The sequence below is a fragment of the Salvelinus fontinalis genome, chromosome 14 (assembly GCF_029448725.1).
Source record: "Salvelinus fontinalis isolate EN_2023a chromosome 14, ASM2944872v1, whole genome shotgun sequence".
Classification (NCBI taxonomy): domain Eukaryota; kingdom Metazoa; phylum Chordata; class Actinopteri; order Salmoniformes; family Salmonidae; genus Salvelinus; species Salvelinus fontinalis.
In genome coordinates, this window is record NC_074678.1 from 37,336,084 (window position 1) to 37,355,525 (window position 19,442).

At 40.3% G+C, this 19,442-nt stretch overlaps 1 protein-coding gene across 1 annotated transcript; it reads right to left on the reverse strand.

Moving 5' to 3' along the window:
- Positions 1-6,267: 6,267 nt before the first annotated feature.
- LOC129810765 (calcium-activated chloride channel regulator 1-like) lies at positions 6,268-16,747 on the reverse strand. Its single transcript, XM_055861628.1, has 14 exons — positions 16,537-16,747; positions 16,152-16,289; positions 15,130-15,280; positions 14,926-15,031; positions 13,279-13,438; positions 12,912-13,136; positions 12,509-12,733; positions 12,117-12,288; positions 11,903-12,009; positions 11,597-11,812; positions 11,130-11,400; positions 10,863-11,027; positions 10,235-10,468; positions 6,268-8,398 (listed from the first exon to the last, which is right to left on the reverse strand). The coding sequence occupies exons 1-14, from the start codon at positions 16,684-16,686 to the stop codon at positions 7,986-7,988; spliced, it is 2,733 nt and encodes a 910-aa protein (XP_055717603.1). The 5' UTR covers positions 16,687-16,747; the 3' UTR covers positions 6,268-7,985.
- Between the last annotated feature and the right edge of the window lie 2,695 nt (positions 16,748-19,442).

The following is a 19,442-nucleotide window of genomic DNA, read 5'->3' on the forward strand; positions in this document are numbered from 1 at the left end:
ACATGGAAACAAGGTGGATGAAACCAGTTTTTGCCCAGTGGGCAGGCATCTAAAGGGGACTTTTAATTATTAAAAAACAGTAGGCTGACAGGTGGCACAGTGAGGTCAAATTGAGCGCAATGATTTGATCAAATGTATTGGGTTATAACAACTGAATTCTTCAACTTTATGAAGATGTATTGATCCACCAAAACACTTTCCAGTAACATTAACAATCAAAAAGACAACGTCTGATGTATTTCTATATCTCCTCCTTGAATCTGGAGTGAAAGGTTAGGTCACACTTTATTTGGACGCGGATGCTCAAACTATTAACTGCTGGAAAATGTTCTGTGGGTGAACTTCTGGTGCTCTCTGACTCAGCAGAACTGAACAAGTAGACGTTTAATGTTTGATCTGCTATCAGTAGATTTAAGAAGTGTCTCCCCTGCACTTCCAGATGACCGTGGAAGGCATTCGCCTCATAGATAAATCACATTGGATACCCTGAACATTTATTTTTCGGATTATTGTGATACCTAAGAGCTATTTCCTGGGAGGTCCTTGGTGACAGAGGCCTTATGTTTCTACAGGCTGCAGTGAGAATCCGCGAGGGCCATTTTCCAGATATGGGGGGTGGTAGTAGATAGGTGGGATGGACTGATAGTAGCTGAAGGGTATGTTTCAAATCTCATCTTCTATGATAGTTATGACTGAAAACACAATTCATAATATTCAAGTACTATCTATCTAGATGTAATGTATATACAAATATTAAATGACTAATTCTTGCTATGTAACTACTGTAAAAAAGCCATGTATGTAAAATGTGTGTAGAATGTCTAAAGAAAACAGTGTAAAAACAAAGTTTATTTTTGTCCTCCGAAGAGGGGTGGTGGATGGGCCCCCAAAAAACTACACCAACAAAAAAGTCCCTACTAGTGATTTTGTTTGAATGGGTCTCCAGTTTGTAAACATGGCCCTTGAGCTTGCATTTCCTGGTCCCGAGGTCAGGATAATCAAACTTCACGAAGATGACTTAATTTGTTTCCATTTTTGAGTTGACAAATAACCCTCTGGGCACACACTGATTTAAATGAACATTGTTTCCACATCATTTCAATTACATTTATGAAATGGAATACATGTTGAATTGACGTCTGTGCCCAGTGGTAAGTCAGGATAAAGGTTTTAAACTTGTAGTTGGCTAAAGAAATTCCCCTCTTTTCTCGTTCCAGATGAATCAAGAATGAAAAAGAAGGAAGTATTTAAGGGCAGATTTGAAGTCTGGGCTCAAATATAATCCTGTCTAATTAGGTGGCATTAGTCAGTATACTGTACATTTGGGGCTACGAATGACAGTCTCCAAATAGCTTTATAGATTTAGGAAGATCAATCTGAATATTGACATCAATAGCTGCTAATTCGTCACAGATGAAGGCTCTGTATCTGCGGGGCTCAAAAGAGGTCTCATACGTGCAGCAGAATTTTTCTGCATGCCTGTGTATTATCATTACCCTTTGCTAGAATCCTGTACCTCAGCTCATAACAATAGATCAGGTACAGACAGGGCATTCAAACACACTACCTGCACAGTACAGTTCAGTTCACCATAATAGGGGTATTATAGAAGGGTTATAACGTTGAGGTTTTTCTGATGTAAAGGTCCTCTTATACACTGCTCAAAAAAATAAAGGGAACACTTAAACAACACAATGTAACTCCAAGTCAATCACACTTCTGTGAAATCAAACTGTCCACTTAGGAAGGAACACTGATTGACAATACATTTCACATGCTGTTGTGCAAATGGAATAGACAAAAGGTGGAAATTATAGGCAATTAGCAAGACACCCCCAAAAAAGGAGTGATTCTGCAGGTGGTGACCACAGACCACTTCTCAGTTCCTATGCTTCCTGGCTGATGTTTTGGTCACTTTTGAATGCTGCCGGTGCTCTCACTCTAGTGGTAGCATGAGACGGAGTCTACAACCCACACAAGTGGCTCAGGTAGTGCAGTTCATCCAGGATGGCACATCAATGCAAGCTGTGGCAAAAAGGTTTGCTGTGTCTGTCAGCGTAGTGTCCAGAGCATGGAGGCGCTACCAGGAGACAGGTCAGTACATTAGGAGACGTGGAGGAGGCCGTAGGAGGGCAACAACCCAGCAGCAGGACCGCTACCTCCGCCTTTGTGCAAGGAGGTGCACTGCCAGAGCCCTGCAAAATGACCTCCAGCAGGCCACAAATGTGCATGTGTCTGCATATGGTCTCACAAGGGGTCTGAGGATCTCATCTCGGTACCTATTGGCAGTCAGGCTACCTCTGGCGAGCACATGGAGGGCTGTGCGGCCCCACAAAGAAATGCCACCGCACACCATGACTGACCCATCGCCAAACCGGTCATGTTGGAGGATGTTGCAGGCAGCAGAACGTTCTCCACGGCGTCTCCAGACTCTGTCACGTCTGTCACATGTGCTCATGTGCTCAGTGTGAACCTGCTTTCATCTGTGAAGAGCACAGGGCGCCAGTGGCGAATTTGCCAATCTTGGTGTTCTCTGGCAAATGCCAAACGTCCTGCACGGTGTTGGGCTGTAAGCACAACCCCCACCTGTGGACGTCGGGCCCTCATACCACCCTCATGGAGTCTGTTTCTGACCGTTTGAGCAGACACATGCACATTTGTGGCCTGCTGGAGGTCATTTTGCAGGGCGCTGGCAGTGCACCTCCTTGCACAAAGGCGGAGGTAGCGGTCCTGCTGCTGGGTTGTTGCCCTCCTACGGCCTCCTCCACGTCTCCTGATGTACTGGCCTGTCTCCTGGTAGCGCCTCCATACTCTGGACACTACGCTGACAGACACAGCAAACCTTTTTGCCACAGCTCGCATTGATGTGCCATCCTGGATGAACTGCACTACCTCAGCCACTTGTGTGGGTTGTAGACTCCGTCTCATGCTACCACTAGAGTGAGAGCACCGCCAGCATTCAAAAGTGACCAAAACATCAGCCAGGAAGCATAGGAACTGAGAAGTGGTCTGTGGTCACCACCTGCAGAATCACTCCTTTTTTGGGGGTGTCTTGCTAATTGCCTATAATTTCCACCTTTTGTCTATTCCATTTGCACAACAGCATGTGAAATTTATTGTCAATCAGTGTTCCTTCCTAAGTGGACAGTTTGATTTCACAGAAGTGTGATAGACTTGGAGTTACATTGTGTTGTTTAAGTGTTCCCTTTATTTTTTTGAGCAGTGTAGATTTGAAAGAACTGGAGCAATGTATTGAATCAGGCCATACAAGTCGTGATGGTACTGCATGCTTCCTCTGGATTCAATGCTCCGTCTGATAGTACTGGCCAGGCCATCCACCAAGTAACAGAGACAGAACGGGCTGAATGGTGAGCTGATGTTCATCACCCGCTAGTGTTTAGAAACACAACATGGTTCTCTTTAAACCATCATTTGCACTGCAAGCCATGGTTTAACTAAAGCTTGCCTGCATTTGGTATCAGTGTGCAATAACATTATTGTTGAATTTGATAGTTTGTTTTAGTCAGTGCTTTTGAGCCCTTAAGATGAATGATGGAATAATAATAGGCTATGATTTTGTCAGAATGTAAAATATTTAATTTGCTCTGGCAAGCTGTGGCAAATGAATGTAATAGTGCCTCTTAAGGGGATGGTAATTTGACACATAGAAATACACTCATATGAAAGCCATCCAAGTCCAGGAGAGATTATCTTGAAGAATCTGAATGCCTTTTTAAAGCATGGCACGGTTTTATTCATAAAATAAGTGCTGTCAATCACCATAGACAATGTACAATTACCTTCATACCAACACAACCTTATTATAGGGTTGCTTAATCAAATGTTTAACATGAGCACTCTTTCAGCCCTCTGTGTTTGGCCTCTCTTGCCTGCCTTAGAAGTACACGGATCAGCACTGCTGTGGTGGTGAAACAGGGATGGCCAACTGCAGAGTGGAGGATGAAGCCAAAATGGCTAAAGAGAGGCACAAATATAAACATTGAGACAGAGAGAAAGACTTAGTTGAGTGACAGACATGTAGAGAGAGGGACACAATTCACCAAGATGAAGATCCGGTCTCTTTGCTCCTTGCCAAATCTTAGGCTGAGTTTCCCATGAATCACTCTGCATATTGACTCTCCCTCTGTAATACGTCACAATGTGGTCTGGACAGGGGCTGGGGGGAGACTGGGGTGAAGATGGTGGGAGACAGCAGAGGGGAAGCACGGGAACAGGGGCTGGGGGAAGACTGGGGTGAAGATGGTGGGAGACAGCAGAGGGGAAGCACGGGGACAGGGGCTGGGGGAGACTGGGGTGAAGATGGTGGGAGACAGCAGAGGGGAAGCACGGGGACAGGGGCTGGGGCTGGGGGGAGACTGGGGTGAAGATGGTGGGAGACAGCAGAGGGGAAGCACGGGGACAGGGGCTGGGGGGAGACTGGGGTGAAGATGGTGGGAGACAGCAGAGGGGAAACACGGGGACAGGGGCTGGGGGGAGACTGGGGTGAAGATGGTGGGAGACAGCAGAGGGGAAGCACGGGGACAGGGGCTGGGGGGAGACTGGGGTGAAGATGGTGGGAGACAGCAGAGGGGAAGCACGGGGACAGGGGGATTATTATGAATAAGTCACTCTGATATTCTAGCTAAGCAGAATGCACAGAGACCACTTAACACAACCTCAAAAAGAGTTGAATCGAGTACAGACTTAACTGAATGAACAACAAAAATCAATTGCAAAAGGACATTTTATTAAATAGTTTGGGGAATGGCCTTGTCTCCGAGGGAAGATCCTCGGAGCCAGATGATATGAAAAGTAGCAAGTGAGAGAACAAGGGTGAGTTGACGTACAATATTTATATATCACAAGATGTGAGTCTATTGGTTGAGCAAGAGAAAGGTGATAATTGTAAGAGTGAGCCCATAGGTTAAACGGCAAGCGTGAGGTATGTGCATTATTGCGCCGTGCTTATAAGGTAAAATAGGTGAATGCTATTCCACAACTGGCTAATAGGAAAGAGGAGAAACGAGACGCTATGCTGATGATGATACGTGCGTATTCATTCCCATTAGGCCCCTAGAATAGGAAACAGAGTGTATTATGTTATGCTTCCTGGATGAAGTTAAATGAGCATTCAGATGAGCCTTCCTGATTGAACTTTCGTAAACTACATAAAATAAACAAATATTTTACATTCTGTATACTGTAGTAGCAGGGCAGAAATACAAATTGTTTTGGGGTTTAATTCAATTAGTATTATCAAGAATCACGTTTCATTTCATCTCTCTATGGTGGTTTGTTACTGATACTTAATTTTTTGTCATGATGAACCAACTTTTAGTATGTGTTTACCAAATTTCTGACGTAAGGCTTCCTGACTTTGGCACAATGTGTTTTACCCTGGATTTATGATATTGAAGTCATGTCTGTGGTGAAATTGAAAACTGGGCCATTAATAACCCAGTGTCCCTCTACATGATGCAGGGGCCATAGACATTCAGCATTATGAGATCTGGGGACAACACTGCCCACTGGGCACAGACATCAATTCAACGTCTATTCCACATTGGTTAAATGTAATTTCATTGAAATGATGTGGAAACAACGTTGATTCAATCCCAGGAAAAGAACAATACAGCCATGGCTTCCTTCCTTGCCCACAATGGACCAACTGTAGTATTTGACCTGGTTAAGTTCACCCAGTACTTCTATTGTATTGGTGTACCACGCTTTCAAGAGCCACCTTCTTTTCAACTCTAATGAGTGATCACGGAAAGTGTGACTATATTTTCCAGACTGAGTATAACAACAAGTGATGATAATAGGGGGGTTTCTCTGCTAACTCCAAACCTCCAATTTGATGATTGCTTTATTGGGTGTTTTTTCTGCGTTGGTATCCATGCTTGTCCCTAGGAATGGCTTTATTGTAACTTATGGTTTTATGTAGTTTACTGACGCTCCTAACCGCTAGATGACATCGTTAGTTTCAAAGACACGTTCGAGGGAAATACCTGAGATGATACACAAGGCAGAGGAATAGAACAGTCTCAGTTAACCCTGGTCTTATAGGAAAATCTCCTGTTTTGAAAGTCAAAGACCAGAGAAAGGAGAATCTTTGCATTGTGTTGGATGATGCTAGATTAGTTGGTGTTAAAATCATGAATTGTATCATATACATACACATACTTTTGATGGCTTCTGTTTGAAATTCTAGGAAGGAAATCCTGACATCAACTGGTAAAGACAACAAAAGATTACAAAGTCACTTCCTTTAGCAAATTATATGATTTTTATTTATCAATTCGACTTATCACAAAATTATGTGGAATGAGTGTTAAGTGTGACGTCATGAGTAGAATATATGATTATAAACGAATGAATGTGTGAGTGTGAAATAGGCCTTTTATTAAGACCTTGAATAGACCCCTTTCAATCACAGTAAAACAATATAATAATGGTAAATGAGTAGCCAGTTTCATTCGCAAAAGTTTTGAATATGCCCACATCATGACTTGACTACAATACTAAAGCACCAGACCAGACAGACAAAAGACAGTGAAGAAAAGCTAATGCTGGTACTTGACTGCTATCCTGTGGTAAAACTAAGCAAATACATCTAAAAAATTCAAAGCATGCAATATGTTAATGTGTTTGTCCTGAAAGAATATAACATTTAAAAAAATTTATGAATATGATGACAAGTTACAAACATTATGACTATAATGAAAAGAGAGAAGTAGAGTGGGGCGGTTCAGTTCATGTCATCTTGACCTGTAGGCTGCCACTCAGCTATGATTATTTTAACCCTAACCTTGCCGCGAACTGCCGCTCTCATGGGTCAGAATATAATGATGTAATTACGTGTTAAAGGTCTCCGATGGGGATCTCTGCGTGGACTGTTTCGGCTTCTCTGATGACGCACTTCTCTGGTTACAGGGTATGTAACTCTCTGGTTGTCCTCATGTCAGTGTCCTTTGTCTTAGTGGTCTGTTTCCTCGCCCTTGTTCTTAAAGGGGTATTTTGAGAACAGCCAGCCCTGTAGCTCAGGGCTCACAGCGTAGGAATGAAAGCAGTGTAGACACACGATTCGATGGAGAATGGTGACCGGTATCATTTTATACAACTAACTCAGATCCAATTTAGACAACGAACTCAGATCCAATTTAGACAACGAACCCAGATCCAATTTAGACAACTAACTTCACATTTCATCTTTACAAAACCATTCTCTTTGATCTGGACATTTTCCACACAACGTACAATATGCAAACATCCAGCATATACTAGGAAAACTCTTAAAGTTACAATGTTTTCGTTATAACATCGTCCTTTACCTTTTAATAACAAAACAAAAACGACATTCATTTTCCTATTCCATCTATCGTCATTACCACCATTGTGGCTGACGAAACCTATTGTCCCAAAGTCCATTTATTGCATGTCAATGTTCTGAGGCCGGTTCTCCATAGTGAGAGGACAAAGGAATTGTGTCTGCTGCATTAGATTTACAATGGTCGTGAGGTGTCATAAACCCCTCCCCCATCTCCATACCTCTCAATCTCTTCCCCTCTGGTGGGTGTGAGAGATCTCTGTAGGATTGTGGTCCACGGTAACCTGACCCGAGGAGGTCAGTCATGACATAATACACATTAATGTCAATAAATTTTAGGATAAATCTTACATATTGTACCTTAACAGAACATGTTCTTCATTGTAAACACATAATGGTTAATACACAAACACAAAGCTTTAAAAGAGATCTTAAGAGAATCAGTCTAATCAATCTATTATAGCACAATCAATTTAATTTGGTTAGCTATGATCTCATTCTAACCTTTCAGCTATTTAAAAAACAAAGAATGGTAGATAAGATCATTTATTTCCCTCGACTTCATATGTTTTTTTAGTGTTAATCAAAAACACAGGAAGGTTTGCTATGATTCAGTGCAATGAGCTGCAGCTACATTTACTCATCATCATCATTTGTTTTAAGGTTGATTAACTCTCCTTGATTTAATTGAACACATTGTCACACTAGCAATCAGACAAGCCACCATGGTTACTGTGGTGACTGATATGACTATAGCAGTAATGTTCACTCCACTGCCTGATGTATCAGGCCCCCCAGGAGCATCAGTTGGAGAAGGAGCAGGAGCTTTGGGAACAATCTTGGTCACTTGAATAATGTTGGATGTTTCAGATTTCAGGAAAGATTTGTCTTCTGCTTTTGCTGCAAAGAACAGAGTGGTGCCATTTTTGATGACTGAGAAGAGAGTGAAAGAGACCTTCTCTGGGGAGCCTGCCTTCTTTGGTGAGAGGTTGTATGTGACAAGATGAGCGGTACTGAAGTTCGATCTGAGTAGGTCCGAATCTTCACTAAAACGGATCTCATAGGCCGTTGCTGAAAAATAGAAATGGCAAGTAAATAAATGTATATACAGTGGGGCAAAAAAGTATTTAGTCAGCCACCCATTGTGCAAGTTCTCCCACTTAAAAAGATGAGAGAGGCCTGTAATTTTCATCATAGGTACACTTCAACTATGACAGACAAAATGAGGAAAAAAAATCCAGAAAATCACATTGTAGGATTTTTAATGAATTTATTTGCAAATTATGGTGGAAAATTAGTATTTGGTCAACTACAAACAAGCAAGATTTCTGGCTCTCACAGACCTGTAACTTCTTCTTTAAGAGGCTCCTCTGTGCTCCACTCGTTACCTGTATTAATGGCACCTGCTTGAACTTGTTATCAGTATAAAAGACACCTGTCCACAACCTCAAACAGTCACACTCCAAACTCCACTATGGCGAAGACCAAAGAGCTGTCAAAGGACACCAGAAACAAAATTGTAGACCTGCACCAGGCTGGGAAGACTGAATCTGCAATAGGTAAGCAGCTTGGTTTGAAGAAATCAACTGTGGGAGCAATTATTAGGAAATGGAAGACATACAAGATCACTGATAATCTCCCTCTATCTGGGGCTCCACGCAAGATCTCACCCATTGGGGTCAAAATGATCACAAGAATGGTGAGCAAAAATCCCAGAACCACACGGGGGGACCTAGTGAATGACCTGCAGAGATCTGGGACCAAAGTAACAAAGCCTACCATCAGTAACACACTACGCCGCCAGTGACTCAAATCCTGCAGTGCCAGACGTGTCCCCCTGCTTAAGCCAGTACATGTCCAGGCCCATCTGAAGTTTGCTAGAGAGCATTTGGAGGATCCAGAAGGAGATTGGGAGAATGTCATATGGTCAGATGAAACCAAAATAGAACTTTTTGGTAAAAACTCAACTCGTCGTGTTTGGAGGACAAAGAATGCTGAGTTGCATCCAAAGAACACCATACCTACTGTGAAGCATGGGGGTGGAAACATCATGCTTTGGGGCTGTTTTTCTGCAAAGGGACCAGGACGACTGATCCGTGTAAAGGAAAGAATGAATGGGGCCATGTATCGTGAGGGCATTGAAGATGAAACGTGGCTGGGTCTTTCAGCATGACAATGATCCCAAACACACCGCCCGGGCAATGAAGGAGTGGCTTCGTAAGAAGCATTTCAAGGTCCTGGAGTGGCCTAGCCAGTCTCCAGATCTCAACCCCATAGAAAATCTTTGGAGGGAGTTGAAAGTCCGTGTTGCCCAGCAACAGCCACAAAACATCACTGCTCTAGAGGAGATCTGCATGGAGGAATGTGCCAAAATACCAGCAACAGTGTGTGAAAACCTTGTGAAGACTTACAGAAAACGTTTGACCTCTGTCATTGCCAGCAAAGGGTATATAACAAAGTATTGAGATAAACTTTTGTTATTGACCAAATACTTATTTTTCCACCGTAATTTGCAAATAAATTCATAAAAAATGCTACATTGTGATTTTCTGGATTTTTTTTCTCATTTTGTCTGTCATAGTTGAAGTGTACCTATGATGAAAACTACAGGCCTCTCTCATCTTTTTAAATGGGAGAACTTGCACAATTGGTGGCTGACTAAATACTTTTTTGCCCCACTGTATACACCAAGACAGCACACTGATTATCTGATTGTTAGCATTTTGACCCCTGTCATATGAAATTTAACGATTGGTGAAATACTGTACATGTCAGTGTTGCAGTGTTATTTTTTTTCATATTTTGTGAATATTAGGCCCACATTACAGATTTTAATCTAAGCAAAAAAATCTGGAAATATATCCACAACTTGTTGTTGAGATGCTCATTATTTATACATTTTTGTACCTGTGCCTTGGTCCATGTCTTCCCCAGGTGCAGTCCAGGTGAGCAGCACTTTGTCTGCCTCTATCTCTGCATTCAGGTCTGTGATTTTGTTAGGGGGGAAATTTGGAGGGGGGACACCAGGTGGGAGACTGACTGAGAAGCTCTCTCCTATGGCTGTCCTGCTGAAGCTGCCCACATCAGCCTGCAGGTCATCCTCACTGACTGGGGGCTTTGGGGGATTCATCACTACTTGCCCTAGGAAGACAAAGTCATCAAACATATGAATGCATACATATTCTTACAATCCCAACTCCCAAATCATACCCTTGATCATTATAAGGCTAGTTGTTGAGAATAGGTATGGGTACTGATCCATCAAATTAAATATGTTTTGGTATATACATAATATGGTATCATCATTTTCATTAATTTAATTTAAGTCAGTTAAGAACAAATTCTTATTTACAATGACGGCCTAAGAACAGTGGGTTAACTGCCTTGTTCAGGAGCAGAACAACAGATTTTTACTTTGTCAGCTCAGGGATTCAATCTAGCAACCTTTCGGTTACTGGCCCAACACTCCAACCACAAGGCTACCTGCCGCCAGTTCATGAATTAAAAACACAGTTTCAGATGGAATGTACTGTACCATTAACCACATATCCAGGTATGTAAAGTGCTCCACTGTGTCTCCTGAGGGAGAATCTGGCCATGCCATCATTGTTATGTACTTTCACTTTCAAGCTGTATTTTCCTGTTGTTAGTTTAGTGAAGTAACTGGAATAGATGCCATCATTTCTGAAAGCATCAGCACCTGGAAAAATAGGATTTCAACTTAAAACTTAAATAAATAATCGTTTTTGTAACACCTACTCCATTTTGGTTCAAAATCATATGTATTGTGGCTCTACATCACCTGCTCCATTATCTTGCAGTTTCAGCTCATGCTTGTCTCCCTTATCAGACGTTAGTGTGGCCATCACATCTGCCAGAACCACTGGAACACCTTTCTGGTTGACCTCTGCATACACCAACATGGGTTTGCTGCCGTTGCTGGACAGTTGGCTCATGTGGGTTTTGACCATGACTGGTGATATAGCTTCGCTGACAGCATGACTTGTCACAGTCATTGACATAGATTGGGCGGTTGACTCTTTATTTAGTAGACTGTATTTCCACTTTCCAGTCTACAATTGTAAATAATATCATCACCATTCAATCTAGTGAAATTGTAGTAATGCATAATATGGTCCACATTGAACAATTAAAATGGCTAAATTAGTAACTTGTAGTAATGGGAAAAATAATACACACAACTATAATACATATAAATATAACTTTTGAATCTAGCTGAACACATAAAATAAACACAACCAGACAGACCTCAGCAGTTCCTTCAATATCGAGCGTTAAAGTCTTAGCAGGAGCATCATGTTGGAAATGTGATGTGTCATAGGTCCGTGTAAAGGGGCTTAAAACAAGGATGTCAGGTGAACTTCTTTCATAGATAACTAAAAAGCTTGTCTTGTTTCCAATTGTCCTGTCAATGGATACAGATCCATTAAACCAACCAATCATATTCAATCCAGTGCTCTCAAGCTGTTGGAAAAAATGACAGATTATGTTCAAATATCTGAAAACACTTATAGTATATTATGTTTCTCATAACTCCCTGCATCTTCATCTCACCTGGATTGTCTGCTTGGTTAGATTTCCATCAGATGTTGTGTGTGAAGCAAAAATATCCACAAGGTCATTGGAATCCACACCATCAGCAGCATTGTGATATTTACCACCTACAGCAGGAAGGATGATATTTAGGTAAAACATTTTAACAAGTAAGAAGGAATTTCAGATATAATTTAGAATGCATACTTATGAAAGATACTGCTCTCTGTGTTACCTGATATGTCTGACAATTCTTTTACTCCTATGTTTGCATTTGGCCCAAGAGTTATTGTGTGCACAGTTGCACCACTTTCTTTAACACGTTTTTGACAGTTGATACTTGATTCCCCATCAGTTAATAATATGATTTCATCTCCTCTTGCACCATCTCCATCTCCTCCAAGTACCTAATATAAGCATAATTGATTTATTGAAATAATATATTAATGTAATTTTAATGGGTTTCTTTCTAAATGTACTATATATGTGTATTCATGTGTCAAACGTTTTTGTCCCTATTGTTGCAGCACTATGGACCAGTATTATTTTAAGTGATCATTTAAAGCAATTTGCTATGTATTATATGAATGGTGCCAAATAAATATAGATTATGGGTATTGTATTTACCTCCAGACCTTTCTCAACACCTGCACAAATGTTTGTGCCTCCACCAGCTGATGGTGGTAGACTGCGTACAAGCTTATCTCTCGATGCGTTACCATCAATCAAAGTCAATGGTTCAAGAATTGTAGCCATAGCTGTAAATTGTACAATGCCAACATAAGCTTGGTCTTCAACAATCTTCTGTATGAAGAGTGTTGCCGCTTGTCTCAGGTTCAACATTCTAGAACCCTTTATAGGAAGAGAAAATATTAGCAAGCAGCAATACAGTTAGACAAAAGCACAGACACACACACACGTGCCTGGGCACAAACACCAATAATACCAGGAATTTGTGTTACCGTTGTCAGATTTTGAATTGTTTTTATAAAATATGGTTTGATTTGAAAATCAGTCCATAAAAACTTACTGCAGACATGCTTCCTGAAACATCAAGGACAAGACAGACAACCCTTTGCCGTCGCTGCACCACAGTGAATGTGGGTAGTATAGTTGGTGGTGTTGGCACAACTGCCACACCGGCATCTACAGAAAGTGAGGTGATAACTTCCTCTACACCTCTGTTACCACACAGTCTGTTCTGGATGTTTGGAGCCTCAGTGTTGTGAGTTTCTTTTGTACAGAACTCTTTTACCTGTGCACACAACACAAACGTTTCTGTCATTAGTTTAAACGTATCTTCATTACAGTTAAAAATGGTAAGTTGAGCATTACAACTACATAACACATTGGGTAGATATCAAGGTAGTTGAAAGGCTGTGTAGACTTCTACTCACAGCACTAAGGCCTTGATTGTACATGATTGATGCAGAGGTTTTCTGTTGCGTGTCAGGATAGAATACACAGTCTTCGGTGTATAACCCAGTAGCAGGGTCAGTGGTGCAGTCCTTTTGGTCACGTTTGTTGATGTACTTTCCTGTAATGTTTATGGTACATCTGAAAAATGTGAAATGAACATTAACAATAAATTGAATGTACAGTTAGGGTTGACTCCAAGTCTCAATAATTTAAGAAAAATAACTATTTAGTTGTTGGTAGATGCATGTCATAGTGGAAACTGAATGAAATGCTCATAAATAGACAATGGGCCATAAAAATAAAGACAGTGACTAATCAATGTCTTCAGAAAGTACTCATTCCCCTTGACTTATTGCACATTTTGTTGTGATACAGCCTGAATTCAAAATGGATTCCGTTGATTTGATGAAGTGAACACGTTTTTAGAAATGTTTGCACATTTATTGAAAATGACATACAGAAATATCTAATTTACATAAGTATTCACACCCCTGAGTCAAAACATGTTAGAATCACCTTTGACAAGGATTACAGATGTGAGTCTCTAAGAGATTTGCACACCTGGATTGTACAATATTTGCACATCATTATTTTTTTAATTCTTCAAGCTCTGTCAAGTTGCATGTTGATCATTGCTAGACAGCAATTTTCATGCCTTGCCATAGATTTTCAAACCTATTTAAGTCAAAACTGTAACTTGGGCTCTCAGGAACATTCAATGTTGTCTTGGTAAGCAACTCCAGTGTATATTTGACCTTTTGTTTTAGGTTATTATCCTGCTGAAAGGTGAATTTATCTCCCAGTGTCTGTTGGAAAGGCGACTGAAGCATATTTTCTACTAGGATTTTGCCTGTGATTTGCTCTATTCCGTTTCATTGTATCCTAAAAAAAACTCCATTGCCATGACAAGCAAATTCATAGCAGGATGCAGCCACCACCATGCTTGAAAATATGAATAGTTGTACTCAGTGATTTGTTGTGTATGATTTGCCCCAATCATAACACTTTGTATTCAGGACATAAAGTTAATTTCTTTACCATATTTTTTATTTACTGGGTAAAACGCCAACGTTTCGGCATCACTGTACCTTCTTCAGGCCAACAGTTTACTTGCTGTTAGTCAGCACATCTACTAACCTTTTTTAGTGTGCGCCATGCTTTTCACTGGACATAGCAGACAATGAAAATGGGCAGGTACAGTTTAACCGGGACCTTTGCCATGTTCCGCAAACAATACAGAATCTATTGAAAATGTATTTGATTTAAATGGTTTTTTCAAAGGCAACTTTTTAAACTCATTGTTTTAGGGACAAATTATGACACTTAAAGGTGAATTCCACGCCTTTTCAACCCATATTCATTATCTCCAGCATCGTACAAGTTTCTACATATAAATAGAGCATTTCTATGTTTGTGCTGAAAAAGATGAGGTCCTAAAAAAGTGCAATTTGATGATGCCTTCAAAAGTAAAACCAGTTATTTTCCTGCTCCCCGCATCACAGTGTATCTCGTAGTCTTTGAAATTAAATGTTTTTTTCACTACAGAATGTAGAAATGCGCCATGTTGGAATTCCCCTTTAACGGATACAATATGAAAATGGAATTGTATAAATGATAAAGAATACCTTGTTGCCTCGATTATGGAACCTGACAGGTAGAATGGTTTTTCTTCATTATATTCATCAAAAACTCCCCATCTTAGATGTGCCCATTCATGGACAAAAACCTTACCTGGAAGTGAGTTTTAGAAGGAAAATTCAACAAATAGGATTTCTGTATTGGGTCTTGCACAGTAACAGGAGATAGAGTTTACGGCAGGTGACTCTAACCTCTGGGTCCATAGTATTTAGAGACATCATCCTTCAGCATGAAGTCAGGAGTCAAATGAATGTACCGGCCCTCAGATCCACATTCACCATACTGCAGAGTGTAAGGCTGATCTCCATGTAATTTATTTGGCTCATCAATTATTATATTGGCCTATAACAGAGACAATGCAAATTATTAACAAAATAACGAGTTTTACCATAATACTTCAAAGTGTTTGTAATTACTAGAAAAAGCTTATACTTTAGAATTTTGCAAAGATGATACCATGCCGATTTACATTCTGACTACCCGGTCTAGTTATATATTGATGTTTTTGGACAAATGCCCATTTTTGTCAAATTTTCCCCTTAACTAAAACAGTTTATTGTATGTCTTCCTTGTTGTATTTTAACAATTACGGTTGAGGTTACTATTACAGTTGCCTGGATATAGCCTTTAGCCGTGGTATATTGGCCATATACCACAAACCCTCAAAGTGCCTTATTGCTATTATATACTAGTTACCAACGTAATTAGAGCAGTAAAAATACATGTTATGTCATACCCATTGTATAGGGTCTAATATACCATAGCTGTCAGCCAATCAGCATTCAGGGCTCGAACCACCCAGTTTATAACTGGAAATCTACACTACATGGTCAAAAGTATGTGGATGAACTGACTTATTGAAAAGATAGCATCCTATGACGGTGCCACACTGAAAGTCACTGAGCTCTTCAGTAGGGACATTCTACTGCCAATGTTTGTCTATGGAGATTGCATTTCTGTGTGCTCGATTTTATACACCTGTCAGCAACGGGTGTGGCTGAAAGACCTGAATCCACTAATTTGAATGGGTGTCCACATACTATTGTAGGGTGTGGTGTATCTTCCTATGAATTAATTATTTAAATAATTGTAATGATGAGGAATCAAAAGCTAATAGAATGTCAATCAGGATTGTTCTCTGTCATTGGTGGATGACTTCAACTGAGCACAAAGGACCCCAACATCATGTGCATGTTTTAGATTCTCTCAGTACCTTATCGTAGACCTCCGTCTTTGCTCTGGAGTAATTTCCTGTATTCCAATTAGGTGGCACTAATATTGCGACTTCCTTGAAATATAAATGTTTCTTTGTTGCATCGAGTAGATTTCTGGAGGCTTCTTTAAACATTTCCTGAAGTAACAAATGAAATAGAATAAAACAAAAGCTTTGGTGTCTAATTGAATGTTTTGGTTTACTTTCATTATTAGTTAAACAATCACAGCATGCCTGTCCTATGGTTAGATTCAGCGTTTGAATTTCAACATCAAAAACAGCAATATCCTACATTCAACATCACTCTCAATAACATTCCAAATATCCTAAAATATATATTACCTGTTGAGTGGGGAAATAATGTTTTTTGTCATTAATTTAATACCTGGATTTGTGTGATGAGCACTGGGTCCTCAGGCACCTTAGGGTTAATAGCAATCAGAATGTCAGTGTATCCATTTCCAGTCAGCTTGATCCCAAATGTAGATCCTGACAGGTAAACCAGCAGCAACACAACAGCTACTTTAGAGGCCATGGTGACTCAGTGATGTTTGGGAAGGATCTGTGATCTGCCAGTTATATTAGCAGAGATAGCAGAGGGTGGAAATAAACAGAGAATTGCCCATAATTCTGTAAATCAGATGTCATTAAGACAGATGCCCTTATCACATGCCCTTATCACATGCCCAGTGTTATTGAGAAGCCACAAGTGCTGATTCACCAAGAACTGTATTTCAGGGAAGGGTGGTAGTGTTACGGAAGAAAACAATAAATATACACACACACTACCGTTCAAAAGTTTGTGGTCACTTAGAAATGTCCTTGTTTTTGAAAGAAAAGCACATTTATTGTCCATTAAAATAACATCAACTTGATCAGAAATACAGTGTAGACATTGTCAATGTTGTAAATTACTATTGTAGCTGGAAACGGCTGATATTTTATGGAATATCTACATAGGCGTACAGAGGCCCATTATCAGCAACCATCACTCCTGTGTTCCAATGGCACGTTGTGTTAGCTAATCTAAGTTTATCATTTTAAAAGGCTAATTGATCATTAGAAAACCCTTTTGTAATTATGTTAGCACAGCTGACAACTGTTGTTCTGATTAAAGAAGCAATAAAACTGGCCTTCTTTAGACTAGTTGAGTATCTGCAGCATCAGCATTTGTGGCTTCAATTACAGGCTCAAAATGGCCAGAATCAAAGATCTTTCTTCTGAAACTCGTCAGTCTATTCTTGTTCTGAGAAATGAAGGCTATTCCATGTGAGAAATTACCAAGAAACTGAAGATCTCGTACAAAGCTGTGTACTACTCCCTTCACAGAACAGCACAAACTGGCTCTAACCAGAATAGAAAGAGGAGTGGGAGGCCCTGGTGCACAACTGAGCAAGAGGATAAGTACATTAGAGTGTCTAGTTTGAGAAACAGACGCCTCACAAGTCCTCAACTGGCAGCTACATTAAATAGTACCCGCAAAACACCAGTCTCAACATCAACAGGGAAGAGGCAATTCCGGGATGCTGGCCTTCTAGGCAGAGTTGCGAAGAAAAAGCTGAATCCTAGACTGGCCAATAAAAATAAAAGATTAAGATGGGCAAAAGAACATAGACACTGGAAATTAATTGGACAGATGAATTTAAGTTTGAGGTGTTCGGATCACAAAGAAGAACATTCGTGAGACACAGAAAAAATGTAAAGATGCTGGAGGAGTGCTTGACGCCATCTTGAGGCAATGTGATTGTCTGGGGGTGCTTTGGTGGTGGTAAAGTGGAAGATTTGTAGAGGGTAAAAGGGATATTGAAGAAGGAAGGCTTTGGTGGTGGTAAAGTGGGAGATTTGTAGAGGGTAAAAGGGATATTGAAGAAGGAAGGCTATCACTCCATTTGCACCGCCACCCCATACCCTGTGGACGGCGCACACCTGGCACTCATCATTACGCACACCTGGTAATCATTATGATTCACACCTGAACTCCATTACCTTCATAATTTCCTCCCCTTTATATGTCACTCTCCCATGTTCCCTCACCAGTTGGTATTGTTCTTGTGTATCGGCGTTCTGCCTATGTTAGTATCGTTTTGTTGTTTTATTAAAACGTTTCACCTGCACTTGCTTCCGACTCACCGCCCCATCATTACAGAATCCAAGTTTCTTTATAGTCATAGAATATACTATATTTGTCTGGGAAACCTGAGACAGTGATAGTGACAGTAGTCCTTTTAAAACCATGATACTTGTAAGTCACAAAGAAGTATGAAATTGCATTCTGTTATGCATGTTCACAACACTGCTCTGTATTGGTATCTGACCTCTGTTCCATCATGATTCTATGATTATAGACACATTTTCATTGTTTATCTCTGAGCACAGAAGCAGGGATGGTGCATATCACATCAAGTTGATGAGGCAGTTTTAAAGGGAAAATCTGGGATTCGAAAAACAACAAGCGGTCAACCAGCTGCTTGTTTTGGTAAACAGCTGACGGATGGGACTAGAGAAACTTGATCAAATTTCAAATTCATAGACAAAGCTCTGAATAACCATGTTTTGAAGCTAAAGTGTTTTATATTTTTAACAAACAATGAAGTTGAACAAAGCTCATAACTGATAAGTTATATTATTCAAGAATTAATGGATATAAATGGTCATTCATTGAAAAGTAAAAAAATGTATGTATCAATCTGGGGCTGCCCCTTTAAAACCTGCTGTTTTCTGTGTAATGGTACCCACAACTTTCAGCTTGAACTCTACCAGGAAGTCCACTAGACTAACATTGTTACATATTTATTGCTCCAGTAAATGTACTTATCTTTTATTATTCTGACATGATCCATCAGCAAGGAATTTCCCTTTCACTGTAATGATCATTATGTCATTCTTGATGAGTGTGAGATTGTTGCTGATGACTGGGATGAATGCAGGATCAGATTTTCAGGAAAATAACAAGACACCCTCTTTTTGACTGATAACGGATATAAGGCCATGTACGTCATAGGCCTATCTGGCTTATATGATTATGATGGTCATAATGCTTCTTGACAGTGTCATAAAGTGTATTTTCTTAGTGCAAGTAACGTGCAACATGATGATCATAATGCTTCTTGACAGTGTCATAATGTGTATTTTTCTTAGTCCAGGTAAGGGTGTGTTCGTAAATTCAATCTGGAGTGACAGAGTGTGCTCAGGGCGTTCATAAAATCAGAGCATTGTCAGATTGTCTATTCCTGTATTCAGAGCGTTTTGCTCTCAGTGCGTTCAGAGCGCACACTGGACGCTCTGGCCAAG